The sequence below is a fragment of the Asparagus officinalis genome, chromosome 3, assembly GCF_001876935.1.
Source record: "Asparagus officinalis chromosome 3, Aspof.V1, whole genome shotgun sequence".
Lineage (NCBI taxonomy): Eukaryota > Viridiplantae > Streptophyta > Magnoliopsida > Asparagales > Asparagaceae > Asparagus > Asparagus officinalis.
In genome coordinates this window covers 19,431,950-19,450,932 of record NC_033796.1, presented here as the reverse complement: position 1 = coordinate 19,450,932, position 18,983 = coordinate 19,431,950, and the positions used below count along the sequence as shown (strand labels likewise).

The 18,983-nt window shown below is 42.4% G+C and overlaps 2 protein-coding genes across 2 annotated transcripts; one reads left to right on the top strand and one right to left on the bottom strand.

Moving 5' to 3' along the window:
• On the bottom strand, positions 138–1,160 carry LOC109834726. Its single transcript, XM_020402750.1, has one exon. It carries the CDS (start codon positions 1,158–1,160, stop codon positions 138–140), a length of 1,023 nt encoding a protein of 340 aa, XP_020258339.1.
• On the top strand, positions 9,536–12,211 carry LOC109833263 (G-type lectin S-receptor-like serine/threonine-protein kinase At2g19130). Its single transcript, XM_020400876.1, has one exon. It carries the CDS (start codon positions 9,571–9,573, stop codon positions 12,028–12,030), a length of 2,460 nt encoding a protein of 819 aa, XP_020256465.1. The 5' UTR covers positions 9,536–9,570; the 3' UTR covers positions 12,031–12,211.

Below are 18,983 nucleotides of genomic sequence, written 5' to 3'. Positions count from 1 at the left end.
AAATAAGCATCATCTATTTTTTTTATAACTAAAATTTCTCTAACTAAAAGGAATTCGACGTTTCTTAAAATTTTCAAAGTCTTCAATGATAGCATCAATGCTCAGACTTTTAGCAATTTCTCTTTCAATAAACACCATTAAGCATCATCCTCCATTTTGCTTCGAAGCCTAGTCTTGACGATATTCATAGCTGAGAATGATCGTTCTGCAGTAGCAGTAGAAACTGGAAGAGTAAGCACAAGTACGATCACTCTAAAAATGAGGTCGTATGTAGTAGATTTATTAGTCTTTACCAACCATTGACACAACTCAGAAATGGTTGAAAGAGTTTTGAAGTCTGGCCCTTTGACTACATTATGCTCATAATGTTTCAGTTGCATCTTCAAACTCTCTTTTCCTTCACTTGTAAAATCTTGTGCATAAAACTTGCCAACCAATTTGCATATATCTTGTATTCTCAAAGCCGCAGATACATTTTGAGGATTTAAGGCAGAACTAAGCATGAGCAATTCTGTCGCATCTTCACTAAAACACGCATTAATTTCTTGCATTTGTGAATTGATCGCATCATAAAAAAAGTCTACTCGATAATGATGTCCAATGGTAATGTCTTGATGACCATAAGCTCGACGTCGTCTATCAACATACTGAGCACTAAAATCAGGAATATTAATGTTACGAGCCACACAAAAAGACTTCACTTTTTCAAGCAAATTATCCCACTTGTCATCCATTAACTCTTGTAGTAATCTTTTTGTAGATGACACAAGCTCCATTGCATTCGAAATGTCTTGAGACTTCCTTTGTAAAGTTTGGCAAAGAAAATCTGTGATCCCCATAATCTCACTCATTAGATGTAAGATAAATACAAAATCGAACAAAATCATTTCATCATAAATAGATGTTGCATCGGCTCGTTGGAAAGGAAGCTCATCCTCCATAACTTTGAGCAACACCACACATGCTGCACTGAACATCCTGATCAAACTTGATAATGATCTGAAATGAGAACTCCAACGCGTATCAGCAGCTTGTTGTAAAGTGCCAATCTGATTAAGTCCAGGCCCTGTCTCGAGTTCATTAATAGAAATCAAATGGGCAATGCCATCCGCGTGAGCTTTCTTCAATTCATCATTACGCTTGCAAGAAGCACCAACCATATTAACTATAGAAATTAATTTATCAAAAAACATATGAATGAGAGTCAGATTTTTTGCTACCGCAACAAGAGCCAACTGTAGTCGATGAGCAAAGCAATGAACATAGTAAGCAGTCTTATAATCTTTCATAATCTAAGCTTGCAATCCATTGAATTCACCCCTCATATTATTGGCCCCATCGTAACCTTGACCTCTAATATTTTGAACATCCAAATTGTAATGAGCCAAAGCAGAGTATATGGCGTTCTTTAAAGTCAAAGCTGCAGTATCGAAAACATGAACAAGCCAAAAAAAAACATTCTTGAATGAATCCATTAGTGTCCACAAACCGCAACACAATAGACATTTGCTCTTTTTTTGACTCATCACGGGCTTCATCAACAATAATGCAATACTTGGCAACTCCAATTTCTTCACGAATTGCATTTTTCAATCTCACTGAAAACACATGAAGTATTTGTTTTTGAATATCATGACTTGTATATTTGGCATTTTTGGGAGCTTTCGCAATTGCCTTTGAAAGTTCGTCATTCTCCATGGCCAGCACATCCAAAAATTCAAGAAAATTATCACGATTGGACGAACTAGATTTCTCATCGTGGCCTCTAAACGGAATCTCTTGGAATGCAAGCAATCGCACCACAAGTATGTGAGCTCTTAACTGAAGACGATTTGTTGCAACTTGTTCAGCATTGAAGTTGTCGAATCGCCTTGATATATATTGTGGTTGGTTCATCAAATCCTCACATGCCTTTTCAGCATTACGATGGAGTGAAGATACATTATCTTTTCCTATTTCAATAAAACCCCATTTATTAATCCCTTAAGAATAACCCCCTTTATTAATAAACCCCCTTAAGAATAACCATTCACTAAATACATCTCCATAAATTTCCAATTTCAATGAAACCCCCTTTATTAATCTTGTTGCTGCTCATGGTAATGTATTTACTATTAATATATACATAAAACCCCTCAAATAATTAATATTCACAAACTAATTTTTTTTTCCCAAATTAGGAATAGGGCACCCTAATTTTTTCCTCCAAATTTTGGGGGGGCCGTGGCCCCCCCTGGACTGTATGTAGATCCTCCCCTGAATAGGACGACTCTAGTTTATTAACCAAGTTTGAACTGCGCTCATTAACTGCAGAAAGATGGATCTATGGGCAGGTAAGCCAATGATCATATTGTTGACTCTCTCGTGGGAAGAGGTTCTTCAACCTATTTGTTAATTTATGGGGACTCTTATAGGAAAATCCTCCTCAACAATAAATCAAATTTACAAGAAGAGTGGAACCTTGTTGGAAGAAAGAAAGAAAGGACAAATTTTCAAAACCAACCCTTTTACACATTTAATTGCAAAAACCGACCCCTTTTCAAAATAATTGCAAAAACCGACCTGTTTTCAGCCCAACGCTGAAAACAGGTCGGTTTTTATAAAAAAATCTCCGAAACATCACGGGAGTTCAACTCCCGTGAAGTTTATGGAGAAATTAAACTTCACGGGAGTTCAACTCCCGTGAAGCGTAATTTCTGCTTAAAACTCCATGGGAGTTGAACTCCCGTGGAGTTACAGTCAGCAATTCCAGAGAATCGAGTCTCTGGCAAATTGTGACTGCAACTTCACGGGATTTCAACTCCCGTGAAGTTGCAGTCCACAATTTGCCAGAGATCGAGTCTCTGGAAATTTGGCACTGCAACTTCACGGGATTTCAACTCCCGTGAAGTTGCAGGTCACCCAGCATGCACAGCTGCTGTGCAGGTTTTGTATATTTACCTGTAACTCATATATATGTCAATTTATTTGCAAACAACAATATATACATGATTCAACAATGAATTATAACTCATATATATGCCAATTTATTTGCAAACAACAATATATACATGATTCAACCATGAATTAAACACACACGAATATGTATATGAACAACAATTTATCTTCAAAAGTTTAGTATTTGAAAATTCAGGATAGTTACAAAATTTATCAAAATAAGTTCATATACAACCTAATATAGCTCCCCTCCTTCCTCTCCCTCTCTTCCCCCTCCCCCTCGCTCTTCCCCGCCCCCTGGGTTCCTGCTGATGAGCCTCAACTATCTGAGTATGCGGCGGCTGTGTAATGAAGCTGCGAAGTGGCGCGGGTCCATGCGGCATGCGAAAGTGCGCGGGCGTCATCCATGGCGTCCGATGCGTCAAGCTGCGGTCATGCAAGCTGCGGGCGTGCCATCCGGCATGGCGAAGTGCGCGGCTCAATGCGGCATGCGAAGTGCCGCGGTCATCATCAACGCGGCCGTCGACTGGTCGAGCGTATGCCAGCCAAATGAAAGGCGAGACAGCTGTCCTCCCTAGGCCTGCGATCGTCGACGTGAGTCCTATTGAACACCTGCGTATGTGGCTCCTTCTTGATCCTGCTAGGAGACCGTAACGCCAGCCTGATCCTGAAGTCTCAGTCACGTGCGCATGCAATATCAGCATGCAATGCTATCTAATAACACTGCGACCTGCGTGGTAAACAATTTATTAAGTATCAACTCAATAAAAAATATTATAATTTAGCTTAGAAACTTACGTAATCTCTCTCGTTCATCCCACTAGGGATGTAACTATCTGTGTCGGTGGGCATGGCATGTGTCCAGCTAAAAGGCTGTGGGTCATGCGTGATCCATTACGTGTATACCCCTAATCCAACGAATATACGTGGTATATGTCAACAGCTGTGGGCCTCGGTATCCTGTATGCAATCCCACCTCTGAAACCCACCTGTCTATGTAGGCCGCACGGACTATATGGCCCCAGTCAGTCCGGTGCGATGTAGGGCGCCGCCGACGATTGATCTGCTCGACAGGATCTGGAATATGCTGAGAGAGTGTAAACTGCGCGTAGCACACGGTCCCGGTACATGCATCTCTACGATCTCCGCAAACAGATCAATGGAACTCTGGCTCTCCACAATCCGGGACGATCTCGGCAGATAGGTGCAAGAGAATGTATATCGAGCTCCGGCCGGTGTATAAGGGTCTCCACTTGAACTGAAATAAAATAAAACATTTATCAGTATAATACAGAAAAACTATAATATTCATAGCTTCTGAGTTTTATATTTACATGTTCGTGCTGGAGGCCATCAAGCTCATTTCGGTAAGACTGACGGTGACGCGTCGCTGATTTGTACTGAGCGTATCGTACGTTATACCTATATGGCAGAATGGCGAATATATAAGTACAAATATCCAGGTTAGGAATAAATATGTGTGTGTAGCAATTATACCTTGTATGCCAATGGATACTGCCCCTCTAAGTCACGTGCATAAGTAAAGTGGGTTGTCCAATATGAATGCGCTGCCCATGACCAAATCTGTATCAACGTACAGCATCCTGAATTCTTTATTCTGCATCCATAGACAGAGATACTCTACTCATTCTCGATACAAATATGGGCCAACACCGCACTGCCCCACGATAGTGCGCCGCATACACCAAAATCCTCCAGCAAGTGGCAGCCATCGTGCATGTACGAGAGTCTTGCTCGCATCAGGAATAGTACGCACCCTATCATGTGCAACTATGTATGCACGAGCATAGAAACTGGAGCGTCTCCTCAGAGGCATCCTCTGGTATGTCGGCCCTGAATGTCTGACGAAGCCACGATAGCTTATCGCACCACTCCTCAAGTCGGGAACCTGTCCAAGTAGCGGGGCACATACCTCCGGCCAACTATGATCGTCGTGGCCGTAACTACCGGTCCAGCCAATCGGAGCGCCCAAGTATGACGGCCACGTCCTGTAAAGTGATCGTGCACTCCCCTATATGCATGTGAAAGGTGTTGGTCTCTGGCCTCCACCTCTCATCAAAGGCAGCGATAAGCGGCCAATCAAGCCCTGAATATAACGAATCGTCGAACACGGTCGAAAACCGGCCTGAGCGATCAAGCTAGTACCCTCTCATCCTCTATGACCCATGCCGAATGACTATGGAATGCTCGATCATCGCTGAAATCTGGTAGCGGGCTGCAGCATAAAACGAGAATCAGTTTTAAGTATATTTTCATTAAAAAATTACATTAATGCGAAAAAAATATATATCTAATTTATTCGTATTACCTCTCCCGAACCAATATGTGTCTGAACAATGACTAACCTGAAGGTACAAACGTCGGGATTCTCGGCGGTCCCGGATCCATAATGAATAGACCTGTGATTAAAATATGAGCAATATATACAGAGTGCAATAAACTGCTTCAAGATAACAACTACGAATGACATACACGAATGCATAGTATAAAACGCTACATTAATACAAATGCATGGGTGAAATGAACGGAGTTTGGCATACAGAACATATTACAAATAACGAGTATCATACGCTTCAAAGATAACAACTACGAATGACATACACGAATGACATAGTATAAACGCTAGCATAATACAAATGCATGGGTGAAATGAACCGGAGTTGCATACAGAACATATTACAAATAACGAGTATCATACGCTTCAAAGATAACAACTACGAATGACATAATGCAAAACGCTACATAATACAAACTCAACGCCTAATACTAACTGGACACCTATTTTTGTGTGACCCGGTTGATCACATCTACTGGCACTTATTTCTCGCTCCTAGCTCTTTCACGTCCGTCATCCATACTATTTCTAATACGCACGGAACGAGGGCGCCCGCCGATCTTTTTATACAATGGAGGTAATATCCGTGGCCCATCTTGTGTCCAATGTCGACTATCGTATGGTGGACGGAAAACACTCTTGTAGGTTTGTTGATAGTTTGTATGCAGAATAACCAAGCGTCGCAAATTCATAATGTGAAATGCGAGCACCACCCTGTAGGTCGGAGCAAGCTGCTACAACATGTGAAGCAAGGAATCAATTGTAGTTGCGGTACATTGCAAGTGCATGAGCAAAAAACCAAGGCTAATTCTCTGTATGTTCAACATCAACCACTGCGAATGCTAAAGGAAACAACCCGCCATCCGCGTCAACTCCGGTTGCAACAAGCAAAACGCCTTTGTATTTACCATATAAGTGAAGTTCCATCAATGCTAAGAAGAGGACGGCAATATCGAAACCCCTCAATACATGGCCCAAATGCGCCAAAATACACCGGTGAACGCCGGTCTCCGCCATCAACGGGGTCCGAAGATACTTCGTAGACAGTCCCGGGATTTTCTCTTTTGAGTGCTTCAAGATAATGAGGTAAAATCTCATACGAATTATCTCAATGCCCCGAATATTTTTATCATCGCCTTCCTCCCTAGCATTCCAACACTTGCTGATATGATACATCCAAGTTGGTGGCTTTATGCACTAAAAGACGGATATCTTTTCGCCATTAGATCAAGATCCTCCCGTCAGATGCGGTAAAATCAATCGATATATAAAAGAAGAGGACGCATTTTGTTATTCATTGTCCAATTGAGATTGCTACAAGTGTGGAGTCCATTGTAGAGCGCTGTGATTTTGAATTGCCCACCTACTCTTGAACCCGAGCGTGAATTAAGTCCACGGACACCTCGCATTGCGTCGTTGTGTCCACTATTATGTTCGACATCGTCATCTTTGGCGATAGAAACAAACCACATTAATAGCTTGTAGTATTATTTTTGGTAGGCCTGAACTTCACATTTTTTGCATGGAATACGTGCGAATAGCATGGATCAATTTCTCCTTGACTCTCGTAAAGAGATCTCCCTTGATGAATGAGAAGTCCTCGGCCTGTGTATCAACACCGGCTATTAGTGGCCAATAGGAACACTTTCCATCGCGGAGTTATCAATCCATTCATCTCGCTTGAAGTTCATCGGGCGGCGGATCCTCTAAGGCCGACATACTCATTATTAACATAAGCCCCGTCGATGTGTTGGTTTTTCCGGTCATCCAGCGATCTATCACGGTCATGCTATTAATTTGTAATCCCTCCTCTTCATCATCATTCTCGATTCAACACTTGCATTGTTCCTGAATTTCCCGTGTTAGTATCGGAAAGCATTCGAAGTGCCCACGAACGAAGGACCGCTCATAGTATTGTGATTGTGTCCAACATTCATATTGTTGAGGAGATAAAAAGCTACAGAATCAACTTCAGGATCCTCCAACATGCGGGAATACATTTCCTTCGTAGTTCAACGATTTGCCAAATCTCTCTGATGTTTTTCAATGACAATTCGACGCGAACGCTTCTCGTCGTGTAAGACATGAATGAGACCATATCGTAGTCGAAGATATTTGAATGCCACTTGTTCTGTTCCCCCACAACAGGATAATTGCAAAACCACACTGAGGTGATACTCACGTGAGTTAGTTAATGTAAGTTTGTGTAATTCATTAACCAACTCATCGAAAGTACACGATTTTGTTATGAACAACGGTCTCGTCATTCCTCCTTCATAAACAGGCATATTATTCTCGAGGTAATTAATCTTCCCATCATAAGAACAGAGAATTACAATTCGATCGTTCATCGTTACCTCTGAAGAGTGAAAAATTCAATATCAATATTACACGAAAGCCAAATAAATATTGATTGTTACTAATTTTTACATTTAGGTAGTAAGTCTAATTTCCACATTAATTGATAATTCACAAAATTCGTAAATAATTCAAAATTAAATTCTAAAATCTAATTTAAATCATACATATGGTAAAATCTAAAATCTATTTTTTCTTACACAAAATCTAAATAATTCACATTAAATTCTAAACTCTAAATACAATAATTTTCGAAATTATTGATAATTTCCCCTCTAATTTCACAAAAATTATTGATAAATTACACACTAATTTCTTCACAAATTTCACAAAATTATTGATAATTTCACCATTGATAATTTTCCCCTCTATTTTTCACATTTATTGATAATTTTCCTCTAATTTTCACATTTATTGATAATTTCCCATCTACTTTTCACATTTCTTCATAAAATTGCATAAACCAATTCATAATTAAATTTTAAAAAATCTAGATTCTTACATGTAATCACAATCAAATAGTGGAGTATACAACAATTAGAGAGTATAGCTTTTTTTTTGAAATAATTTACCTGTTTTTTGGAAAAAAATAACTGCTGAGATCTGAAGGGAGGCGGCGGTCGGAGGCGGCGGCGCCGGCGGCGGTCGGAAGCTGGGGCACCGGCGGGGGTCGGAGCCTGGAGCGGCGGCGGTCGGAGGCTGGGGTGGCGACTGAGAAGGCGGCGTTTGGGAGAGAGGCGGAAATATTAGGGTTTGTGTGGTCTGGGGTCGGGTCACGCGCTTAAATAGGGTCACCAAACTCCACGGGATTTCAAGTCCCGTGGAGTTGCAGTGCCAAATTCCAGAGACTCGATCTCTGGCAAATTCACGCGCTTAAATAGGTGGCAGCAAACTCCACGGGAGTTCAACTCCCGTGGAGTTGCAGTGCCAATTTTCCAGAGATCGATTCTCTGGAAAACTGGCACTGCAACTTCACGGGAGTTGAAATCCCGTGAAGTTGCAGTCACAATTTGCCAGAGACTCGATTCTCTGGAATTGCTGACTGTAACTCCACGGGAGTTCAACTCCCGTGGAGTTTTAAGCAGAAATTACGCTTCACGGGAGTTGAACTCCCGTGAAGTTTAATTTCTCCATAAACTTCACGGGAGTTGAACTCCCGTGATGTTTCGGAGATTTTTTTACAAAAACCGACCTGTTTTCAGCGCTGGGCTGAAAACAGGTCGGTTTTTGCAATTATTTTGAAAAGGGGTTGGTTTTTGCAATTAAATGTGTAAAAGGGTTGGTTTTGAAAATTTGTCCAAGAAAGAAACATGGTAGAACCCCTCCCTTTTTTTTTCTTTTTTTTTCTTTTTTGTGAGTAATAGGCCCTATCATAAATTCTGAGCTTGTTTTCTCAAGTGGCCTGTTGATTTTCAAGTGGCCGCATTTGCTGTAGCAGGGTCACAGAGGGATTAGTTGATGGGGGCGTGGCCTTTATTGAGCAGACTGTCATATCTGGATTTGTCTTTGTCATCTAGCCTACCGTGAAGAATAGAAAAATTCTGCCTCAGACTTCACATAAGATCCTGGAACTCACGCCTGCTGACCGTTCAAAGCATATCAAGGTTAACTCCCAACTTGCGAGATACGTCCTCTTTTACTCTCTTTCTTTTAGCTGTTACAAGATTGTAATTCTTGCGTTGCGCTTGATGCGCTAACGATAATTACCCTTTCATTTTTGTGATTTTTGACTTCCTGACCAACAAAAGCCATGGAAATGATTTAACTCTGGAGGCAGCCTTACGTGAATCACTGTGTCTGCTTATTAGGAGAAAGTAAGACTGCACAGTTTCACTGGGACAACCCATTTAATGCCATTGAAACCCTTCAGCTAACTTCTTTTTTCCTTTCTTCCTTCTCTATCTTCTGTGCTTTGCGCAATGGTTCCTCCAAATCCTCCCCTCTTACTTTACCACATGTCTCTCTCCCTCCTCCTCCTCCTCTTCCTTCTCGTCTCGAAACAAGCTTCGTCTGCATCGAACGCCATTTCTCTGAACCAATCTCTCTCTGGAAAACAGAAGCTAGTCTCCGAAGGTAGCAATTTTGTGCTTGGCTTCTTCCAACCAGGTAACTCATCGTACTACTACATAGGAATCTGGTACAATAAGATATCACAGCTAACCCCAGTGTGGGTTGCCAACAGAGACGCTCCAATAACTGAGCCAACTACTGCTGAGCTCAAAATCTGTAGTGATGGTAATTTAGTTCTTTTAGACCAGTCAAATTCCCGTGTATGGTCGACTGATGCAAACATAACCTCCAACAACACTGTTGCTGTCCTCTTAGACGCTGGAAACTTTGTTCTCAAAGATGCATCAAACCCCAATAAAACTCTATGGCAAAGCTTCGATCACCAGACTGATACATGGCTTCCTGGTGGCAAGCTTGGAGTGAACAAATTCACTGGACAAATCCAACACTTGACTTCATGGAAGAGCTTAGATGACCCTTCACCTGGAATTTATTCTCTTGGTATAGACCCTAACGGATCAAGCCAATACTTCACTGTGTGGAACAATTCTGTTAACTACTGGAGCAGTGGAATTTGGAATGGAGAAATCTTTACTGCTGTTCCAGAGATGATGTCTCACTATTTATACAGCTTTCAATATGTTTCCAGCGATACAGAGCGATATTTCACTTATACTGTCCAGAGTAGCGATATTATCACTAGGTTCGTGATGGGTATCTCTGGACAAATCCAGCAGTTGACATGGGTAGAGAATAGCCAAGAATGGATCCTTCTTTGGTCTCAGCCTAAACAACAATGTCAAGCCTTTGCTCTATGTGGGCCTTATGGTAGCTGCAATGAAAACGCATATCCCTTTTGTACGTGCATCAAAGGGTTCAGGGAGCAGTCTCCTGCTGATTGGGCATTAGGTGATCGAACAAGAGGCTGTGTAAGGAAAACAAAGTTGCAGTGTGGAAAGAATAATTCATCTCGGCAGAAGAAAGATCGGTTTTTTACAATGTCTAACATGAGATTTCCTGATAACATGCAAACTTTCCAAGTTGGGTGTGCTTCAAAGTGTGAACTAGCTTGCTTAAACAACTGTTCTTGCAATGCTTATTCATTCAGTGGTCGTGCTTGCTCACTTTGGTACGGAGATTTGCTTAATCTCCAGGAGATGTATACAGGACCAAGTGGAGGTACACTTTTCCTGCGTCTCTCTGCTTCAGAATTCCGAAGTCCCAGAAAAGAGAAGCGAGTTGTTATCATAGAAATAGCTTGCAGCATAATAGGCACTTCAGCTTTACTGGCTATTATTTATTTGCTGATTTGGACAAGGAAAAGAAAAGGGATGATGGGCATACCAGAAAGTGCGGAGGGTGGATTGATAGCATTTAGATATAATGATTTGCGGCGTATGAGCAATAATTTCTCAGAGAAATTGGGGGAAGGTGGATTCGGTTCAGTATTCAAGGGTGTTATGCAAGACTCCAAAGTCATAGCTATCAAGAAGCTTGAAAGATATTCACAGGGAGAAAAGCAATTTCGTAGTGAGGTAAGCACAATTGGGATAGTTCAACATAGCAACCTTGTTAGGCTTCATGGGTTTTGCTCAGAAGGAAACAACAGACTACTAGTCTATGAGTACATGCCCAATGGATCATTAAACACTCAATTGTTCCATAACAACCCTAACAATGTTTTAAACTGGAAAAGAAGGTACCAAATTGCCCTTGGGATTGCTCGAGGTCTGACTTATCTCCATGATCACTGTCGAGATTGCATCATTCATTGTGACGTTAAGCCAGAAAATGTACTCTTAGATGCATCTTTTGCTCCAAAACTAGCAGATTTTGGCTTGGCTAAGCTGCTAGGCCGAGATGCTAGCAGGGTTCTAACTACAATGAGAGGAACTATAGGATATCTGGCGCCTGAGTGGATTTCAGGTTCTGCCATCACAGCAAAGGCTGATGTCTATAGCTACGGGATGATGCTCTTTGAGATAATCTCAGGGAGGAGGAACTTTGAGCAGACTGATGACCAAAAACCTCGGTTTTTTCCTACTTTAGCGGCCAGAAAACTTGTTGATGGGGATGTAACCGGAATTTTGGATCAGAGATTGGAGGGTGATGCAAAGTTGGAAGAGGTGATTAGAGCCTGTAAAGTTGCTGTCTGGTGTATTCAAGATGATGAAAACTGTAGGCCTACAATGGGACAAGTGGTTCAGATACTAGAAGAGGTACTTGAAGTTAATATGCCTCCTATTCCACAAGCTCTTCAGATGTTTGATGAGAATCTAGGAACCGTGGTTTTCTCAGAATTGTCTTTAAATCGAAGCTCTGAGGTTAAAGAAACTTCTAGTACTTCTGCAACTGGAAGTCTTCTATGAATTCTAATGTCAAATATGGTAGAATGTATGAATCTTTTTCCTATTGTTAAGTTTCTAAGTATGTTGAATATGTTGTGTTAAATTAAGTATTGGGTATTGGGTTAATAGGCTATTACCCGTTAACCTTAACCCTATTTGTATGGCGATATATATCTCTCTTATTATCTCAATAAACAACAAGTTAGGGTTTTGCTCTCTCTATTATCTCTTTCTACATGGTACCAGAGAATGAAACCTTAGCCGCTACAAATCCTCATTCAAAAACCCTAGCCGCCACCGCCTCTTCTCCTTGCCGCCGCTAGCTGCCGTTGCCACTACAGTACCTCCGCTACAGTACCACTACAGTGCTGTCGCTACAGTGCTGCCGCTACAGTACCCCCTTACAGCGTGTTGCCTATTCCCTCGACATCTTAGTCTTCGAACTGATGAGAGGATAGATATTGGGTGGCGATACCATTCCCTCACTGGCTGCTACATTCTCTAGAGTCATGCAGGTCTCTACTGGTGTTATTTCTGATACTATTGCACCATCTCCACCTACAATGGATCAGTCTGCCATATTCTTTGGTCGGGGCAGAGGTCGCGGTCGTGATCGTGATCGTGGCCATGATTCAGGAGGAAGACGTGGCTCCTTTGGTGGGAGGCCATGTGAATTTGATAATGGCTCATGTCAGTGTGGTCACTGTGGGAGAACCAATCATATTTCTGAGAAGTGCTGGGAGAAGTTTGGTCGTCCTCAGTGGGCCCAGGTAGCTGATACTAAATCGACTCACTCATCTATTACCGCTACTACTTCTGGTGGTCCAGCTGTTACTGCTCCTACTGTTCAGATTTCTCAGGTAGATTATGAAAGGTTACGCCAGCTAGAACTCTCTCAGAACATTCATTCTGCTACTCATGCATCCTCTTCGGGTATGGATGCTTACATAGCTTCTTCTCACAAACCCTGAGTACTAGATTCTGGAGCCTCATCTCATATGACAGGTATAAAGGATCACTTTGTATCTTTACATCTTTCTAATAAGTTTCCTTCTATCGGCATTGCTGATGGTACTCTTTCTCTAGTTCGTGGTGATGGAGTAGTTCATGCTACTTCCTCTTTAAAACTAACTAATGTGTTATATGTTCCCAAATTCCCTGTTAGCCTATTATCCATTAGCAAGTTTACAAAATAAAATAACTGTAAAGTCACCTTCTTTCCATCTTATTGTGTTTTTCAGGACCTAGCAACTAGGATGAAGATTGGTTCGGGGCATGAGAGAGGAGGTATGTACTATTTGGACGACAGTGTGTCAGAGGCTGGTCTTGTTGCATCACAGTCTGACTCTACTTTATTGTGGCACTAGCGTTTGGGTCATCCTTCACTACAAAAACTTAGATCGGTAGTTTCTGTTCAGTCATCTATTTCCTTTTTAGGTTGTGAGTCTTGTGAACTAGGTAAGCATCATCGTGCTACTTTTCAGAGTCGAGTCGATAAACGTAGTAGCTTTGCTTTTGAGTTGGTTCATTCTGATGTCTGGGGTCCTTATCGTGTTCCCTCTGTGAAAGGTTTTCGATATTTTATTATCTTTGTTGATGATTTCTCTCGCATGACGTGGCTTTATCTATTAAAAGAGAGGTCAGAGGTCTCGCACGTTATTATACTCTTTTATAATGAAATAAAAATTCAATTCTCTACTTATGTCCGTATTCTTCGTACTGATAATGCTTTGGAATATATGAAAGGTGATGTTTTAAATTTTTATGCTCTTATTAGCATTATTCATCAGACTTCTTGCTCTCACACTTCACAACTATTTTCGTCAAAAGTTGCCTTCATCATTGATTTCATTAAAACTTCAAACGTTACAAATGAATTCAAATAACGAAAATAAAAATTATAACTTTCTTGAAAATAAACACAAGATCCGTTTATCGTCTCTTGCTTGCGTGAGTCTTTAGCCTGTGACGGGGACGTCGATATCCGTGGACTACCTGGCAATCAGATCTGATCCAGAAAAATCGGGCAGAGCTTCGTCGATTCGCGAGGAGATCTAGAAACTTGGAGCGCCTATCTCGGATAAAGCGAGATATTTGCTCTTCTTAGGATTACCGACGAGGGGTAATGCTAAGGAACGGATGCGGGCGATGTAGATCTGATGAAGAACTCTCTTGTGTTGAAGTGCTCGATCACTCTTCACTCCAGCAAGGCTTCGCCAATTCTCCAAAAATCCAGATCCTGAAAAGTGAGGCCTAAGGCTTCTATTTATAGGCAACACCCCTGGGGTGTCCCCAAAAATCTAGGACACCCCTGGGACGTCCCCAAAAATCTAGGACACCCCTGGGGCGTCCCCAAAAATCTAGGATACCCCTGGGGCGTCCCCAAAAATCTAGGACACCCCTGGGGCATCCCCAAAAATCTAGGACACCCCTGGGGCGTCCCCAAAAATCTAGGACACCCCTGGGGCGTCCCAAAAATCTAAGGACTACCCGCTGGGGACGTCCCAAAAAGTCTAGGACAACCCTGGGGCGTCCCCACGCCAAAAGTCTAGGACACCCCTGGGCGTCCACCAAAATCTAGGACCCCTGGGGATCCCTAAAAATCTAGGACACCCGCTGTAAATTCTTCGTCCGAAACAACAAAACCAAAAAGGGATTTTAGTGATTCGAATTAGTTGGAATTAGATAGAAACGAGAGTTCTATCAGCCCTACCCGATGGTTGGATTATCTTAGAACGAACGAGACACGAAAGGCGTTGTTCTTTTGTAAACATCGGCGGGGCTCTCGATTAGGCATGTGCCTTCGTTATTCCGGAAATTTGTCAGCTCACATAGTATGATAACTCCACTTCATAGCGTTCACCGACGTAATCGAATCCCTATGAACCAGGATAGTGACGTTCATCGTCGCTCGTTAACACTGAACCGGTTGTGGAGAACTATAGGCAATTTTTGATGCCTACAGATACCCCCTCCAAAGTGTTCCTGACTCGTTTCTTTTATAGAAGAGGCTGGAATACTTTGGATGTGATTGGTCCAGCCTTCAGTCGGTGTAAAGGACCTGTAGTTAGCTTCAACTCTTGGCTCCTTCGATTTTTTCAGTCTATTCGATGCTTTGACGAATAGCTGAAGTCCTTCCGGCGCTGCGTTTATCGTCTGGCCGTCGTCGGAGTCTCGAGTCTAAAACTGATGAGTTGAGTTTGGCTCGTGTCATTGCGTTGACTTAGAACTGACTATCTCCGTCATATCGTGCTGACTTAGGGTTTCAGATCACCGTATGTTGACCTCTTGTCGCAACGCGTTGACTGGCGTTGACCTAGGGTTACGCGTTGACCGGCGTTGACCCTAGGGTTTCGAATCAACCTGAGGAGAACCAGTTTATACTCGTGTACTCCTGGGAGTTTCGGGAATTAGTTTAGCCTCGTGTACCCGTCGGAGGTTGACAGGTTATCCTTAAGAATATTATACATAATATTTTCCAGGAACTTCCCGTCAATTGTGAGAAATAGTTTAGACTCGTATTCTCATTGGAGTATAGATACGGGCATCGAATATATTGAAAAATATCCGAAAAGAGGTTCAAAAGGCATATGAATTATTCCCGGGTCCTCTCCACGCACGCGAGCCCACTTTTCGCGGCTCACACTCGTGTGAATCAACAAGATGGGATGGGTCCGGTCCGGTTCAATCCCGGTTTGAATTGGTTCGGGTCATGTGGGTTCGGTCCAACTTGGGTCCGGTTCACTTAAAACTCCATTATATATATAAAAAAAAAATCTCCCCTCTTCTCTTTTTCTTTCCTCTCTTCTTTTCCAGCAAGAGGTTCCGCCTCCTCTTTTTCTTTTCTTTTTTTTCGTTTCCAGCAAGGGGTAGATTGTTGGCCGAAATTGGGATATGGGTTCTCTTATCTTTGATTGCAAAATATATATATATTTTTTTTATGCATATATATGGCCGAAATTTTATGGGGGTTCATGTGCAAAATTTGGTGAGGTTTGAGGGGTTTTTTGGCCGAATTAGGGGCTGAAATTTTGGGGGGTATATGTGCAAAAATGTGGACTGAAACTTGAAGGGGTATATGTGCAAAAATGTGGACTGAAACTTGAAGGGTATATGTTCAAAAATGAGGCCGAAACTTGAGGGGGTTATTTGCAAAAGAGGGCTACCATTTGAGGGGGTTATTTGCAAAAGAGCCATCCACAAAGTATAGGGGGGCTTATTTGCAAAAGGGCTAGAATTTTGAGGCTTGGATGTTTGACACAATTGGCTACAACTTTGAGGTGTGCTTCATGCAAAGAGATCACAACTGTTGAGGGTTTATTTGCAAAATTGCCCATAAATGTTTTAGAGGGACTTATTTGCAAAAAGAGCAGAAAATCCAAGGCTGAAAACCAAGAAGTTTAGATCACAAAACTACGATCAAAGTTTTGCGAAAACCAAACCGAAATTTGTGGAGGGTTTTTTTTGCAAAATTGGCTAGATTTTACAAAAAGGTTTATTTGCAAGATTAACCAAAATTGTGGGGTACTGGGGGTGCTATGTGATCAGGTATGATGACCATGTCAAAATCCAAAACCCTAATTTGTTGATTTGGGGGAAAACCGAAATTTGCATTGGGTTAGATTGTTGGCTGAAATTGGGATATGGGTTCTCTCATCTTTGATTGCAAAATATATATATTTTTTTATGCATATATATGGCCGGAATTTTATGGGGGTTCATGTGCAAAATTTGGTGAGATTTGAGGGGTTTTTTGGCCGAATTAGGGGCTGAACGAGCGTGTCCTTGACCCGAATTTAGCCTTGAACACGAAGGGTATTCTGGGTATTTCATCAAAATTTACTGCGAAGATGACAATCATTGTTTCACATGCACGAAATTTGTGGGTTTAATTAGACTTCAACTATAAAATCCTATTTATACACAGGATTTTAATTAAAGTTCTTAATTTCCCTTGGCCGAATTAGGGGCTGAAATTTTGGGGGGTATATGTGCAAAAATGTGGACTGAAACTTGAAGGGGTACATGTGCAAAAAATGAGGCCGAAACTTGAAGGGGTATATGTGCAAAAATGAGGCCGAAACTTGAGGGGGTTAATTGCAAAAGAGGGCTACCATTTGAGGGGGTTATTTGCAAAAGAGCCATCCACAGAGTATAGGGGGGCTTATTTGCAAAAGGGCTGGAATTTTGAGGCTTGGATGTTTGACACAATTGGCCACAATTCGCGTATTCATACTTTAGATTGTATCTGACTTGCTGCTTTTCATTGCAGGTTTCCGATGCCTCCACGTCGATCTCGACTTCCTAGGAGTCGATCCCATTCGCAGTCTAGCGAGGAAGAAGTTCCCGCAGCATCCTCCCCTTCAGCGGCTTCCTTTTTTGGGGGTGGGAATTTTTTTTTTATTTTTGTATCCCCGATTGATCCCTTCGCGGGTCATGAAGGAAGAACCGACACCCTCCTTCGCGGGGGTCGAGGTTTCGGACTTGGTGGTTTTGTCATACCCTCGTTTGGCCCCTTCGCGGGTCATTCGGAAAGGGCCGACACCCTCCTTCGCGGGGGTCGAGGTTTCGGACTTGGCTTGCTTGGCTAATTCAAGTCTTCTGGTATATTGGGGCGATTTTGTGTCGTCCTACACCTTATAGGTCGGTGTATGTCACCACGTTATTTACGTGATGATGCATACTGTTCTTCCAGTGTAGGACACTCAAAATCGTCTCTCCAATTATCCCGTGACTGATCTTATCTCGCTTTTTATGAGCTTTCTGACTCTATCGAGTCGATCCCATTCGCAGCCTAGCGAGGAAGAAGTTCCCGCAGCATCCTCCCCTCCAGCGGCTTCCTTCTTTAGGGGTGGGATTTTTTTTTGTTTTTTTTTGTATCCCCGATTGATCCCTTCGCGGGTCATGAAGGAAGAACCGACACCCTCCTTCGCGGGGCTCGTGAACAGACGCTCGAGAAGCTGGGATCTACACAGGAGAGATTGATGAAGCTGAAGAATGAAGCCGTGAAGATCTTAAGCAGTTCCGAAGACTCTGTCCGAGCTAGTCTGCAGGCAGAATTTGAGCAGAGCTATGTAGACAGGCTTTCTAGTTTAGAGTCTCATGTTCTTAGCCGTCAGTTGCCTTCGGGAAGGGCCGACACCCTCCTTCGCGGGGGTCGAGGTTTCGGACTTGGTGGTTTTGTCATACCCTCGTTTGGTCCCTTCGCGGGTCATTCGGGAAGGGCCAACACCCTCCTTCGCAGGGGTCGAGGTTTCGGACTTGGTGGTTTTGTCATACCCTCGTTTGACCCCTTCGCGGGTCATTCGGGAAGGGCCGACACCCTCCTTCGCGAGGGTCGAGGTTTCGGACTTGCCTTGCTTGGCTAATTCAAGTCTTCTGGTATATTGGGGCGATTTTGTGTCCTTGATCTATTACTAGAGACTCCGCATTTGCTTCTTTCATGATATTTCTTTATTTACTTTGAACCCAGCTATGATAAGATTTACAGGTTTTTTTTGGCAAACCCCCAGCCATCAACGGGTTTGATATGTCTTTACCGATTACCGTTTGAATCGGACTAGCATGTGAATTATTAAAACCCGTCTCACATGTAACGTTGTGCTAAGAAAATCGCTTTTCTTAGACTTGATGCTATGATTTTGAATACATAGGCTTAACCATTTCTTATAGGGAAAAGGTACCCCGCGTCGCGTATTAGACGACGACTTATCCCTTCTTAGGCTTCGGAATAAAATTCCCTAGGTTTAGACCCTGGTGTCTTTTTCAATCGGCGAAAGACTAAACCGGCAATGTGTGTTAGACATAGACTTTGGGATTTTTGGCAAACCCCCAGCCTTCAACGGGTTTGATGTGCCTTTACCGATCACCGTTTGCATCGGGCTAGCATGCGGATTGTCTAAATCCATTCCGCATGTAACGTTGTGCTAAGAGAGTGAATTCTCTAAGACTTTGTGCTATGATTCCGAATACAT

What these genes read in the sequence shown, in the direction of transcription:
- LOC109834726 (XM_020402750.1), bottom strand. Translation starts at nt 1,160, where the DNA reads ATGGTTGGTGCTTCTTGCAAGCGTAATGATGAATTGAAGAAAGCTCAC.
- LOC109833263 (XM_020400876.1), top strand. Translation starts at nt 9,571, where the DNA reads ATGGTTCCTCCAAATCCTCCCCTCTTACTTTACCACATGTCTCTCTCC.